General features: G+C 41.1%; 1 protein-coding gene across 1 annotated transcript in view; it reads right to left on the bottom strand.

Moving 5' to 3' along the window:
* Window positions 1-15,383, bottom strand: part of abca4b (ATP-binding cassette, sub-family A (ABC1), member 4b) — a 59,001-nt gene that overhangs the window by 40,700 nt on the left and 2,918 nt on the right. The window contains exons 3-12 of the mRNA XM_050032929.1: window positions 15,212-15,305; window positions 14,885-15,026; window positions 14,003-14,142; window positions 13,064-13,191; window positions 12,689-12,886; window positions 7,871-7,960; window positions 4,069-4,306; window positions 3,162-3,301; window positions 2,356-2,472; window positions 776-973 (exon numbers count right to left, since the gene is read on the bottom strand). Coding sequence (XP_049888886.1) covers window positions 776-973; window positions 2,356-2,472; window positions 3,162-3,301; window positions 4,069-4,306; window positions 7,871-7,960; window positions 12,689-12,886; window positions 13,064-13,191; window positions 14,003-14,142; window positions 14,885-15,026; window positions 15,212-15,305 — 1,485 coding nt within the window. The remainder of the gene's footprint in view (window positions 1-775; window positions 974-2,355; window positions 2,473-3,161; window positions 3,302-4,068; window positions 4,307-7,870; window positions 7,961-12,688; window positions 12,887-13,063; window positions 13,192-14,002; window positions 14,143-14,884; window positions 15,027-15,211; window positions 15,306-15,383) is intronic.

Raw genomic sequence — 15,383 nt, 5'->3', positions numbered from 1 at the left:
ACATTCACAGCACAATAATGTTCACTCAGAGATGGGCTGAGAAGAAAGACCCTCAGTGATACACATGTTCCAGTGGGATTTCAGTGTGAGAAACATACCCCTGACGGAGTGAGAGTACCTAATGCTAACTGCAGCAGCTATCCTATGGCCCAATGCTAGCTGACAGCTATATCTAATTGGCTAAACCGCCTGGGCTTGTTTGTGGGGCTCTGAAGGGTCTCGATGCTGAACCTGGAGACAAAGGACAGATTGAGATGCCCGCACTGATAGGGCTCTCTCCAACACCGCAACCCCTGCCCCCTTTAAATCAGTCGAGAGAGGAGAGAGGGAAGGCGTGAAGGATGGATAGAGTGATTTGCCCTCTTTTATTTCGCAGGCGCAGGGGTCTGTTTCAATGCGGGGCCATACACTAAAACAGCATTGAGCTCATAGGGGGGGTTGACTCACTCCCACCTACTCTCCACTTTATCACTGGCTCCACAATGAGAGCAAAGCAGGGGGTGACAGCAGGCTTGTTCTCCCCACCTTTCAGCCTACAGGACGGGAGAGCGGCTCAATGGCTGTGCTAAGTGGCCTGTTTTGTTTCTAAGAGGCCTGGCTGCAATCTCCTGGGAGAAGACCTGGAAGACTGATGCACCTGTCTGGAGAGCTGAGAGTCAGTCTTACAAAACGACTGAATACTTAGTCCTGGGAATGTGCTACGTTTGGCAAATAGTGACCAAGGCAAAGATGAAAACACAGTGACAGATCAGATGGACCACCTTGTGTTTCTTACCTCTCCATACTTTTTGAACGTGCGTATGATCTGGTCGGCGATGTTAAAAATGTTCCTCCAATCAAAGTTGGGCATGCCCGCCTCCCTCTGCTCCTCTGGACCATTGTGAAGGAAGTTAAGAATGTGTTTGGTGTTAATGTCAGTGTCTTGCAGACTGTTGTCCATGAAGTGCGTCACTGTCGGGTTTCTCAGGGTGTCCTGCAGTGATTGAGCCAGAAGGAAAGTATATAACATATGGAAAAACAAATGCTATTGAGTTAGCTGATAGTATAGTAAGGAGAGTGTGTTCATGAGCAACTTTTTGGCTGAGACACGGCGATGAGAGGCGACATAACAGGGGGCTCTTGTCTCTGCTAGTTCTCTAACGTCGGGTTGGTGTGTCTCGGCCTTTAGTTTATAGTTTGTGTTACAGCTGCCAGTAGGTGTGGTTGGGTCATCACATATTGGGAACACCTGGGCCCAGTTTTCCTAATCGTGTAATAGCACATCCCCACTTCGCTCTGACGTTCCTCAGCCCCCATCCTTATTTTTGTTTTTCCTTTCTACCCTACAACACCCCACTCATTATTCTCATACATGCTAACACCTTGAAATTACTGATTTCCACCTCATACCGTTTTTTGACATTTCTAGCTGCTTGTGTTCATTTAAAGGTCCAGTGAGTAGGCTTCAGTGGCATCTAGTGGTAAGGCTACAGAACTGAAACTTCTCCAATGTGCCAAGCATGAAGGAGAACTACAGTGGCTGGTGTGAAAACAAGAATGGCCTGATCTAAGGCCAGTGTTTTGTTTGTCCGTTCTGGGCTACTGTAGAAACAACATGGCAGACTCTGTGGACGAGAACCTGCTCCGTATGTAGATATAAATGGCTCATTCTAAGATAATAAAGACACAACGATTCTTAGTTTTAAGTGATTGTAAACTACTGAAATGATGGCTATGAATATTATATTCAATTTCTGTCAGTAGCTGCCCCTAAATCCTTCACACTGGACCTTTAAAATAGTTTCTTTAATAGTTTCTTTGCAGTAGCTCCTCGTGTAGCCTCCTGTTATTTGTCACAGTTTTTGAGTCAACCATGACACTTCTAACATGGGTTATGTTGAAATGAAGGCTTATTATACAATTATAATTGCCATCTTGGTTTTATGGAGTCAGAAGTGACCATATTTGGGTGAGAGGGTGGCACTGTGGAGGAGCGAGGGGTGGATCTGACTGAGAAACCAAGGACACTATCAGCCGACAACCTGTCACCCAAAGAGGCCTGACCTTAATTATGCGTAACTTAAAGCCTTAATAAAATGCAAGTGGTTGAGTTATCAAAAACTTTACCCCTGGTACAGTTGTCATGAAGAGGGAAAATTTGCTGTAGAGACCAAAACTGTTCTTTGCACCAGGCTGTTAACATGTTTATTTCTGCTGTAAAGTTGAGCATTTTGACATGGAGGTCTATGAGGACTGACTGACTTCTGGAGCATTCAAGGAACTGCAGTTTTTCGCACTTCCGTATTGGCTTCATTTTCAGCCCCAGAGGCTGCTGCTTGGTATTTCTGCATCTGTGTGTATGTGCAGTAATCGTACCCTCATCATGTTCATCTGCACACTGTTGTGGAAGAAAGCCCAGAGCTGAGGTCCCACCTCCTCCCAGGCCTTGGCCATGTTCTGCAGCCTCTCTAACTGTTCGAATGTTGTATTGGCCTGCAACACACACACATAAACACACACATTAACACAAATATACACTATATTAACTCACTGCACAGTGATATAAAGTTCACGGATGTTTTTTTAACTGTATCAGACCAGCAGCAAAGAAACACACTCAATGTATAACTCTGCTGGCATGTGCTAATAACACCAATGTCAACTGATTCTGATTCTCTTGTACTGCTTATGAAAGTGATGATCTTATTTAAAAATCTTTCTATTGTATAAAAATGGAGTCCACAAAACCTGATCTAAAGCCCAATCCTTTTTTTCAAACACCACAGGCAATAAACAAGTGGACAGTCACATTAGGTCATTTTCTTTCCCAGAGCAGATCTCTAAATTCTCATTAACCAAACTCCTCTTGAAATTGAGATCTGTTTTGCATCAGGGCCGCTGAATGAGATGTGACAGACTGAAAAACATTCTGTTTTTCCTTTCAGTGCTGCACCCTCACATTCAATTTATTGTTTAATTCTCCCCTCCTCTCCACTTCCCTCACACTGCGCCCCTATCCCTCCACCCTCCTCTACTTCGGCAGTCAGCTCATTCCTAAGAAGGGTGGGGGTTTGGACGCATTAAAAACAGATACGCGGAGTTGTGAAAGAAACGGAGAAGGAGAGAAAAAGTGAGGCAGAGAGAGAGAGGTGAGGGGTCGGGCTGGAGGTGGTCTCTCTTACACTCTTTAATATCTTGTGGACGGCAGGGGAGTCGGGGGTGTACAGGATCTTTCCCATCAGCAGGGGCTTGACTGAATTCCACACAATTTTTGTGACAGGGTTGGACTCCAGGGTCTGCATCAGGGCGTTGCAGGAGGGAGCTAATGGGAGAAGAATCACAAAAATACACAAAAGGACAAATCAAAAGAGATGAATCATTATATTGAACTTTCTTATATCCTCCAGACTGAGATGACATTCAAATCCTGTTAATTAAGTCACTGACAACCGTCACATATGTTTAGTCACCCAGTGCCTATCCAACAGCTTTATGGTAAAGATTTCTAGACGTCCAGCACTTCCGTGGACTAAAACAACAGATAAAAAAGGAAAAGCTGTGTACCAATTAAACACCACTTATCAATTCTAAACAGGTTTTCAATATGAAGTGCTGAAAACATGAAAAATTTAAATATCCCAGGATGGACAGTATGCAAATTTCAGTGATGATTGTGCTGTTTTGGGGGATTATTGTTCACAATAGAGATGGAGGAGCTGCCGGAAAGAATTAGAAATTAATTTGGATCCTTCCAGAAACAAACAAACAATAAAAAGATATAAAAGTAATAAAAGATAAAAAAATAAAAAATGACTAAACTAAAATTAGATGCGCAGAAAACAATGAAATTATAATGAAACACATTATCATAATACTGAGACAAAATAGATAAATAATGAGAACTAACATGAGATATATTTATAAAAATGGTACAAACTGAAGTACATTAACGCCCTGTATAAAAACTGCAAAAACAGCATACTATTTACTACACTCTATCTATGGTAGACTATACACTCTGTACTGTATTTATATATAGTATGAACATATGCTACAGAATTTATTACAGTTGAACACCTCTTCACTTACTGGTAGAGTCATCATAGACATAGTTGTAGTTCTTGGTGCCATTGACCCCCAGAAACACCTTGTAGTTGTTGTCCTCATACCAGTTGAAGGACAGAACCCTGGAGCCGCCACCCTCTGGGTATCCACAGAAGAGGCTGGACACACTGGACATCAGCTGGGTGAACGAGGACGGACCCCCGGCTTGAAACAAAGAGGTAACCTCCTTCAGGAGCTCCTGAGAGCTCTCCCGCTCCATCAGCTGTAAAAGTCATACAGAGGGTCAGTTGAAAGAGATTCTCTCAGTGGTCAATGTACCTCTTAACTTCACAGTCATCCGTTGTCCATGATGACTTAAAGTGTTTCTGTTCAGGTTTGCCTACGTTCTACTTCCTTCTCACAGTGAGGGTACAAAGCTATAAAAGAGCCACAGTCCATATTACTAGTTCATTAACAGGTCAGAGAGTGTACAGCCCCTTGAGCTAAATGCTAATATCAGCATGCTAACATGCTCACAATTACAATGTTACTGTAGATGTTTAGTACATAAAATGTTTACCATATTCACCATCTTAATTTGGTGTGCTAGCATGCTAAAATTTGCATTTTTGGCTAATGGGAATATTGTTTTATAAAGTTTTGCAAGATGGATTCACCCTCTGTGGACTCTGAATGTATTTAGCAAATTTCATGCCAATAGTTGCTGAGAAGTTTCAGTCTGGACCAAAGTGGTGGATCAACAGACAGACTGACACTGCCATCTATAAAGCCAAGCTGCTAGCATGGCTAAAAATAACCATTTAAAAAGCATGATTCTTAAAAATCATTACATATCCAAGTAAGTCCAAAACAACTTGAAAAATATTATTGTACAATTACAATTGATTTAACAGAGAATCAAAGGTCTTATTCAAACCTTGCCGTAAAATACATTTTGAGTGATCAGATTGCAATTAAATAATGCCTGACCACACGAAAGTACAGGTGTAAATGCACCCAAAACACACTGAGAATGGACTGTGATCCAATCGGCCAAACAACCTCCGCAGGTGGTCAGGGATGCAATGTGACCACACTGAATATGTGTAAATGCAACTGTGTTTTCAGTCCACATACAACAACTATGTGGGCGGAAATATCTAATCACCATGACTCTTCCGAACCCAGCAAGGCAGCAGCAGCTCTCCCTCACCTGACGCTAAAGCTACAGGGTACATGATGGTCTCTCTCTGAGGTGATCCTAACAATATTGCAATGTTTCCCTCATCTGTAATGAATTCTTCCTGGCCATCGCTGTGTTTACAATTGATTAGGTCTGTTTCATCCTTGTCTACCTCGCTGTTGCATTCTACATCTTCCTGACTGGCTCTGAAGAATAACAAAACTCTGGTCCAGTTTTATGCCAATATTGTCTCTGAAAATGCATACAGTATCATGATGTGCACTCTATGTAATTATAATTTTTTGAAAATGTAATCATGTTAAATCATATCCAGATATAGTCTGGATATGAGATTCATTTTAATGCAAAGTGTAAAGATGATTTTGCTGTCTGTGCTCTCGTATTTTAAGTAGCATGTTGACCTGGGGGCCAACATCCCAAAGGCTTGGTGTACTGTAGTTCACAAATAAACCATGATAAATGTCCTCTAAAAGCCAGGCATCATCATGAGATTTAGACTAAAAATAAATAGTTGCTGGTGTTCACTACAGTATTTGAAATGGCATCTTATTTAAATGATCTTGGATAAAAACTTACTATATCCTGTGATGTAAAAATCCCTCTTTTATTGACTGTCTTAATGTGGTAACACCAAAAACACTGGATGCTACCAAATTGTAAATTACAACTCATTTATGTCCAAAAATGATTTGACCCCAGCCTAAAAAAAGTACACACACACTAGCTAGGTTACTTGCCCCCCTCACAGGTATCGTATAGTTATCGCCTTAACATTCATATTATTTGACTCATGTCTAGTCATCAATGTGGGCTAAATATCCTCCCATCTTCAACAGGATGAATGAATGTTGAATATTACTATAAAGTGTAAATAATTAGCCTTGAGCTATTTGACCTTTTGTCAGATAATTATCTACATTGTAGGGATATTTATGTCCATCGCATTCATTCATATTGTGTGAACAGCGTAACATAAACCATCACTAGAAAACAATAGTTTGAAAGATAAGCACACATGTTTGAGGGACGCCTCTCCTTAAATGATGAGGATAGCCTGCGGCTGGACTAAATATCCTCCTATTGATAGAACAAAAATAGCTTCATCCAAGTGCATTTCTCACCCGTGTCTATCATTTCCTTTCTAAAGACATAGCATGGAGGCTGCCAATAATTTCAGTTCTTCTGAAATATGTAATCAGAAAATAATGAAATCAACGTAAAATGTCCTCAAATCTGGGAAATAACTTTAGATGATCTCTTAAGGTATCAGATTTTAGGTGGAGTTGAGTTGTTCTGGGAATATTTGCTCATCATATTTAGCTTATCTTTACAGTCTCCTCAACAGTTTTAAATGTAGACTTTATTACAACACTGATAATCAAACTGGTTTCAGACGTCGGCAATTAGAATGACTCACTGCTTTTCAACACTCAAAGCAAACGTTTACACACATACACACACATTCTTGTACTTCTATCTTTGTAAGGACCCTCATTGACATAATGCATTCCCCTAGCCCCTTACCCTAACCTTAAGCCTAACCTAAACCTAATTCTTACCTGAACCCTAAAACCAAGTCTTAACCCTCAAACAGGCCTTTGAAAAAGTGAGGACTGGCCAAAATGTCCTCACTTCGCCAAATGTCCTCCCACTGTTGCTAAAATATGGTTTTGGTCCTCACTATATTGCATAAACAAGTACACACACACACACACACACATGCACCACCCCTGATTTATTTCACCCTCACTCCCTTTTCCTCCCTGTTCTTATTTATCATTTCATACACGCAGACTAAATTAAACAGAAGGAGAGGTGGGTAATGGGAGCATTTGGCTCGCCTTTCTGTCACCACGGTGATACGAAGGTCCCACCTACAGGATGTGTCACCTCAAAGGAATGCTTCCCTCTCCCTTGTCCCCCCATCCTCACCCCCACCCCCCTCTCTCCCACACCCTGCCTAAGGTGACGATGGAATACACCTCCCCTGGGACATACAGTGAACGTGCTGAAACTCACAGCACATCCGAGTCATTCTGGTCGTTTCTGTCTCTTTGTATGTGTGCACGCCTGAACTGGTATGTTACTATTGTTTTCTGTTCTATATTAATCCTCTACAATATCTATTCTATTGTATTCTTTATTTCTACAGTGTCTATTTTATTCTATTTCTCTACCACGTCTACTGTATTATCTTCCATTATGTTCCATTTCTGTTCTATTTCATTTGTATTTCATGTGTATTTAATAAATAAAGTGATAAAGACACAAGCAAAGCTATATGTAAATACCATGTGAGACCCAGTCTGTACGTTCATGCACACATGAACACACACAACAATGCATGGATATATATGAATGCACATACACACACCCTCACACATGCATATTACGTCAGCCAACAATGACATGTTAGCACTTGTACAGTTCACATGGAGGTTGTTAACACACACACACACGCACATGTACACCCCACATTGCTGAGCCCATCACTCAGCCTCCTCTGTTGAACGATTCTCAAACTGGGAGCAGCGGAAGAGGCGAGTTTCCTGCAGGACTAAAAATACTGGTGCCTCTGATCCTGCAGGACCGAGGAGAAGAGGAGAGGAGCAGGAGTGAAAAAGGGATCGATGGAGGACTTACAAGTTGAATCTTTTCTGACGTCGCCTTAAGAACCCGACCCCAGAGTTGCAGGTCAATCCCCTGGGAGCTGCTGTCCATAACCTGAGGCATCTGGGGAGACAAAGTCACAAGATGCATCGGTCAAGTGAACAATATTCATGCAGTGTTTCAAAAAACGAGATGAATACAGATACAATGAGAGATTAAACACAATTGGCTCTTTGTTCTTTTGTATCAAAACCATCGCTGCTCTGTTTAAGTCATGTCCCGTGATGACCTTAGACAGATAAAGAGATTTATGTCTAACCAAACAACAACTCTTAAGTTCTGGAAACACCTAAAAGAAATGTTTGATACTCAGAGTTTAGCAAACTTTCTTTACGCAGAAAATACAACCGGTCTTTATTGTTTGTCATGCAATTTGTGTCTCCTCTGTATTAAGTGAGGAAAGTAACCAGTGTCAAACTAAAATTTCTCAATAAGGAAACATGCTTCCCCTAACCCTCCCTCAATGACTTCATCTTGAGAAACCATTAGCAGTAGGCGTTAGAAAAGGCCTGGTCAGGGCAAAGTGCTGAGGACTACGGAAACCCCGAATGCAAAGGCAAACACACACATGTGATATCCTTCCTCCCGCATTCCTCGCACTTGCATTTCAATGAATGAAGGAAGGAGGGAGGCGGTGCAGGGGGGGAAAAGAGAGAAAGCGAGGGAATAGGAAGGGAGGGTGTTGAGAGGTGGATGGGAGAAGGGAGTCAGGAGCGTAACATGTTGTTACAAGGCAGAGGTCAGTGTGGCAATGGGCTTTAAACTTAAGCTAATGAGTTAAACGCACAGATCTCCTCTAAGATGCTACGTAGTATAAACGAAGGAGTACTGGACATGTATGCTTGGAATATGAGTTAGGTAGCTCACATAGAAATGATTTGTCAACAACCTTTTTTCCATGACGAAAACGAGACGAAAAGAGCTAAAAATAGATCTTGATAATAAAAAATGAAAGATGAAATCTATGCTTAATTTTCATTGATGAGACGAGACGTGACAAAAAAGGTAATGGCCTTAATGTGTGGACTATCACACATTAAGGCAGACAACGGCCGTACTTGCAAACGTCTTCAAATGCCACATGAGCGACAGGCTGCTAAACTTGAGTAACTAGTCTGCGCCAGGATGTTTCGTTAGCCAGCAAAGACACTCACAGCTGAGCAGTGTCAGCTGTTGGTGCGAGTTGGGAGCTGTAATTCAGCAGTAAATATTCAGACACGTGTGTCTAACTGTGGATGGTGGAGCTGTTGAATGGATTTGTGGAGTTTGTTAGTTACAGAGGTGGCTGTTAGCAGTTAGTTTTGCTTGTCACTGGTCGCAGAACTCCACTCAGTCCAGACTGTCTCTGAAAGGTTTATGGGTTGATTGCTGTTTGACAGGCAGGTAAGAGGCCCAGTTGTCTGTGAGAGTAGCTGTGCTGTAAGTAAACAGTCTAAACTCAGCAGAGGTTTCTCTAACAGAGATGTAAGTTTAGTTTGAATCACCAATTCTGTGAGACATGAGTTCAAACCTCCAGACTAACATGTTGCAGAAGTTATTTTTCTGCATCTTAACAGTGAGATCGATAAGTCAGAGTTTACAATGAACCTGGGCACAAATCCTAGTTGTCTCAGTTTAGTTATTTGTGGTGTCAAAGTTTCTGACACCATAAATAGAGATGTTGAGCTTTTCAAGTGATGTAAGAGTGTGCTCGTAAATCACCCCCTGAACCTGTCAAAAACTGCTGGAGAAATCCAAGTCTGTAAATGTGCAGAAATTATTGGTAGTTGTAGAAAAAAAATGTCTAAATGAAATTTTTATTCAACCTGTCACCTTGATTCTAATTTCTGATAGATGAATTAGTCTAACTGGATCAGTTTAAAGATGAAAAAAACATATAGAAAACAAAATGACTAAAAGTAATGACTAAAATATCATACATTTTTGTTGACTAAAATGTCATGAATTTTCATCGACTAAAACTACACAAACTATGAAGAATAAAAATGACTAAAATGTGACTAAAACTAATAAGCATCTTTGTCTCAAGATTAGGACTAAGACTCAACCTAAAATAGCTGTCGCAATTAACACTGATTGTATCATATTATGGTCATTTGTCCACCTTCTCTATATATTGTAAATAAACTATTTCTACTGTATGCACCAAAGATATTGAATACTATAACTGTTTTTCTTTAAAGGACGTAAAAACCTGTTTCCTTAATCCGCCTCTGACTTCGGCAGATATAATCCTACATGAACATGCAGTTTTCTGCCACGGTTGGAACAGTTTAGAGTGGGTGGGTCTCATTTGCAAAAAAGTTATGTCACATATTTCTGTGTACTAATCAGAGTTAACAACATTTGAACTACCAGTCCAATCTGATCAAACCACACAAATCCTGATGAACGGATGTATGGATTTACGTATGGATGGATATATATTTGTTTTATTTAAATATAGAAAAGATGACAATCTCAGACAAGGGTTTTTTGTTAGAGGTCACGTACCACATATGCAAAAAAAGCACTAAATATGCTATATTACCAAAAACAAATGAGTAATAAACAAATAAGAATACAAAGTGAAAATTGATTAAATAACTGTACAGTTGAGCTAATGAAATGACCACTCTGTGGAGTTGGTTGCCCATGCTCAATTTTAGCCATTAACCCAACATCCATTACATTTATCAATGTTGTAACTTAATGTGTGTAATGGATGGTTGTATTAATATTTACATTCCTAGTCTTTGTTTTGTAAGTGGTAATGCAAGACGCTCTTAGTGTTGCAGCAACCAGGTGTGCTGGCAGCTGAAGCCTTTAGACCGGCACATGTTGGTAATGTATTTATACGAGGCGACGCACCATCGCGTCTTACAGAGTACCTCACAGGCTGTAGGCGGGGTTGAGCTAAGCCCATTAGAGAAACAGGCCAAGAGGGATAATGCCATGCCAGCACCCTGAGCCAGTCACCTGACACACTCAGGCTGAACCTGAACACATTTATAGAAGAAACTGGAGGGTGTCGGGGGAAAAGAGTTTAAATATAGTACAGTGTGTTGTTGTGTCTGTTTTCATTTAAGGTTTCTTTTATTTTCTTTATTGTTCTGTAAAATATACTGAGATACTTTTCAAAGCAGCTATATATAACAAATAAATAAAAATGGCTTTTTCCTTTCATTACAAAAAATGATGGTGACTAGCTATCCTGCCATCTCGTTGTTCCATGTACATACATGTGTAAACAGTATGAAACAGGACCCATCAGAGACTTCCAAGCCCCAACATGAAGCCAGTGACTGAGTGAACAGATCTGGCAGTGTCGCCTGAAAGCTAGAATCAGCCACTAGGCCTCACATGCAGTCCTGGCATCACCGACAGCTCTGCACGGAACAATGAGCCATGACATCACACCCCAATCACTACAAAAATTAACTATCCTGAGCACAAAGCGGCACCAGCACATTTTCAATCACAAGGAAGTACACAATCCAGAATGCTTGTATCAACCATACAACACTGCTTTGCTTCTATTTTGTTACTGTGGGGACAAACAGTTCTATGAAGGTAAGCAGGGCATGTCTTCCCCTCCAAAACCTCTCCCTTTGAATTTTGTGACTATTAAAAGGTCAAAGCCATAGACGGAATAAAATACTGGACATAGCTACCTTGACATCAACCATTGCTTTGGACTGCCAGTTCGAAGACTTAAGTTTGGCATTTCAGCCATCGCCATCTTGTTATTTTGAGCCAAAAGTGACCATATTTGGATGGAACTGTGGCACAGTGAGGATAGATCTGACAGTACAACACCTCGCAAGAAAGCCTGTCACCCAAGATCTAAGCTTCTTGGCACTTCTGCTTTGGCATCATTTTTCAGCCCTGGAGGTTGCCACTTCATTACCAGGCTGGTTGCACTGGACAGAACTCCTGTTTTGATACATGGATTCATACTGTTTCTAACCATCCATCTTCATTCTCCCTGCAAATATATCACCGTAAATATGAAGGGATGTGTGCCCCTGAAGGATAAGTCTGGTGATATTTCATATTTTTCCGTGGTCAACACATCCCATTAAAAAGACCATAATCTCTGTATCCAAAGCCAGACATACTGTGTGTTGTTGCACTGTGCCATGGAGCTAAATTGTCCAAAAATTGATTAAAAATGAATCAGTGAGCTACTGTTGCAATGGGTGACGTCTTCATTCATTACCATGTACACACACACTGTTGTATTTTGACTCAACCCCACACACACTGTCCTACTGTCAGAAATTCTAGCTAGTGCACCAAATACGATTCAATTCGCAACTGAAAATAATCCTCAACAAATGGCACTATTATACACCTGTATCATGTGTGCTAAACACTACAGTGCCCAGCTGTTTTAGAAAATGAGCCTTTTCAAAAACTGAAACTATAAATTTGTTATGTGTTTTTAAAGATTGGCTTCTTCAGTAATGAACCAATGGCCTTGGAGCTGAGTGCATCAGACGGGGAAGTCAGAAAGTATTGAGAGACAGACGAACATATTAGTCCGTCTGATGAGACAGGGAGAGGGACATAATTTTTTCAACGAATACAGCCTTCACAGGATCTTTCAGTGGAAATCATAACTACTATGTCAACAAAGAAAGTTAAAACACGGGGGGAACGGTTGGATGTTACATCAGAAGCACTGAAGGTGATCAGAAACACAGGATAATATAGAAATATATAATGAATAAATGACATAATGCTGGCTTTTTTTAATTTGGCAGTGACATACTGACATTCAAAATATTTGTTCAAAGCACTACTCACCACTTTGAAGATTTTAAAGAAGTCCAGATTGGCATAGAGGACGTCCTCTATCCTCTGCAGCCTCTGCTGACTGAGGGCACACATGGCGTTGCGGACCCCGTGTAGACCCATGCGACTGGGGAAGATAATGAAGCGCTCCAGCAGGGCCTGGCTGCAAGCAATGTCTTTCAGCTGCAGGTCTGGTATGCCAAAGGCAAACTGGCGAATATGAAAAGGGGAAGGTGGAATGATGTGTTTATTGTGGGTATATGTCTCCAAGAATCATCAAATATCATTACAATGACCTCTTAATATGGATTTTAAAGCACAAGTAAAACATGTAGGTTCTTCAACATTGTTCTGAAAGAAGCCATTCCTCATTCCTCCAAACTGCACCTGTTCTAGTCTTATCTCTGCATTGACGAGCTGGTAGACTATGGACTCCGAGAGGCCGGCATCTCGCAAAAGGAAGGCCGTAAGAACCTCGTCATCCTTCAGAATATCATCTATCTTCAGCCCACGGCCTGGAGGGAACATTGAGAGCAGAGATAGTGAAAGGTTAGAACCACTAAAGACAATATTGACCCGACGTGCGTTGGACTACACAGAGGAAATGATTCACAGCACGACAGATTGGCAGGGATATTCAGGATGTTTCAGGGAAAGTCCAGCGAGCAAGAGGATGTGTGTTTATATCCCTGCCAAAAGGTCCACTTAATTTCGTTTGAAGTGATACTAAGAATCAACTTTTTATGTGCGCCTTTAGGCCTGTGCGTATGTATGACGACAATAATGTGAATAATACCAGGAAAAAGAGCTCTGACAGAGTAAAGGGAAAAAGAAGTTCATCCAGGTAATTTGTGTGTAGCTGTCACATGCTTTTAGAATATGGATAAGTGGCTACCAAAACCATAATAAAAATGTATTAAGTTTACATCCAGCAGCTGGAAATGCAACATCTACCATCTGAAATGAAAGTGAAAGATTACTGCCACAGTACACAAAATATTATAGAAAAAAAGTACGTAAAAATAAGGCACTGAAAGTCAAAGAATTTTTTAAAATGAAAGAGAAAGAGAGATGATGCTATGACGAGCACAAGACATGAAACACAACCAGAAAGAGGATGTGCAGAAAACAAAAGCACAAAAACATAAAGGTCAGAGTGTCACCAATGATTCCTGTCAGGTAAGGCCTTTGTAAGAAACTTAAAAGGAACAAACTTTTTAAAGGAAACATGTTTTTTCTCCTCTGATTGAGAGAAAAAAGACTTTTACTAACCATTTTACACTCAAGTAAAGTGCTGCTGTCTGAGTCAGTACATTTGAGCCTTACCTGACACCACAGATGGGTTGTTGCGTAACGTTTCCATGAAGTTTGAGAAGGACGATACATCGTGCCAAAGACGGCCGAGCTGCTGGACCTCCATCTCATTGAGCAGAAGCTCCTGGACATCAACATAGAACCGTGCCAATCTAGAACAAGCCGACAAACACACTGAATTAGACAAATGTATTAACTATTCTAGACTACATAGACTGTTACATTGGGTTCCCCATTTTATACAGCCTTATCATATCATCTGTCATCAGCACTAGAGCAAAAATGATTTTGAATGTTTGATTTCATGATCTGATTTTGATTAAATTATTTCCATAACTAAGTAAATAGTGTTGAACAGTTCAATAAGTTAAACTTCAGTCAGACCACTTCAGTCAAAGAAAACTTTATTTCCATTTGCAGTATTATATTCGGCGGTATGGCTCTGTTCTGGGGCCTCTCTGCCTTTCCTTGGGCCTACGCAGAAAGCCTTAAGGCAGAGAGAGCACACCTCTCTGCCCTTCCACGTGTACACGAGGAAAGCCTAAAGCTGAGAGCAAACCTCCCTGCCCTTCCATGCACCTACATGGAAAGCCTAAGGCAGGGAGAGCAGCAGCAAAGACCCCCCGAGAACAGAACAGAGCAGCATCAATCACAAACAGAAATGACATCGATAAGTCAGACACAGCATGAAAAGGAGGAGCTGGGTTGGAGGTGGGTTGCAAAGCAGCTTGCAGAGGAAGCAGCACCAGTAGGCAGGCCAGAGCAGTTTACATAAGGCGCCCTGAACGAGATTTGCCAATTGGTTGCATAGAAAGGAATTATGTGATCTATCAGCTGCAATGTTCTGGTACTGTGGGGGTTTACAAGGTTAGACAGTGCTGTGATCAGGCTTACACTGAGTTGTTATAGTTGGAGACAACGCCCGGAGACTCTCCTCTGGTTGGATATCTGAAGCAGGGGTTGTTGACATTGCAGAAGATGCCCTGGATCCAGGGCAGAATCCCTGCTGAAGGCATGGCCTTGTTGGGGAAATGACCTGAAGGGACAGACAACACATTTGAGGACATGTGAGGGGTGGTGAAGTGATTTTAAAAGAGATGATTAAAGCTAATTGTGCTTTTCTCTCAATGACAAAAACTAAAGCACATTCACATTAGTATTGCCTCTTGATTTTTAAAAAGAGATGACTAAAATTGGTTGTTAATGAAGGGTTTCGCTTACATTCATGTTGTTGGTACAGTGGATTAGCCTTCCTCAGCCAAACCAGACCAATGAATAACAACATGGGCCAGCATATCTCAACCAGGAAGCGGACCTGGACAGAATTAAAGTAGGAGTTATACACAAAGAACAATTGGGACACCTGTACAATCTACGTCAGTACAACAGCCGT

Source organism: Epinephelus moara, chromosome 21 (genome assembly GCF_006386435.1).
Source record: "Epinephelus moara isolate mb chromosome 21, YSFRI_EMoa_1.0, whole genome shotgun sequence".
NCBI classification, from domain to species: domain Eukaryota; kingdom Metazoa; phylum Chordata; class Actinopteri; order Perciformes; family Serranidae; genus Epinephelus; species Epinephelus moara.
The sequence above is the reverse complement of the archived record's forward strand: the minus strand, read 5'-3'. Positions and strand labels throughout refer to the sequence as shown.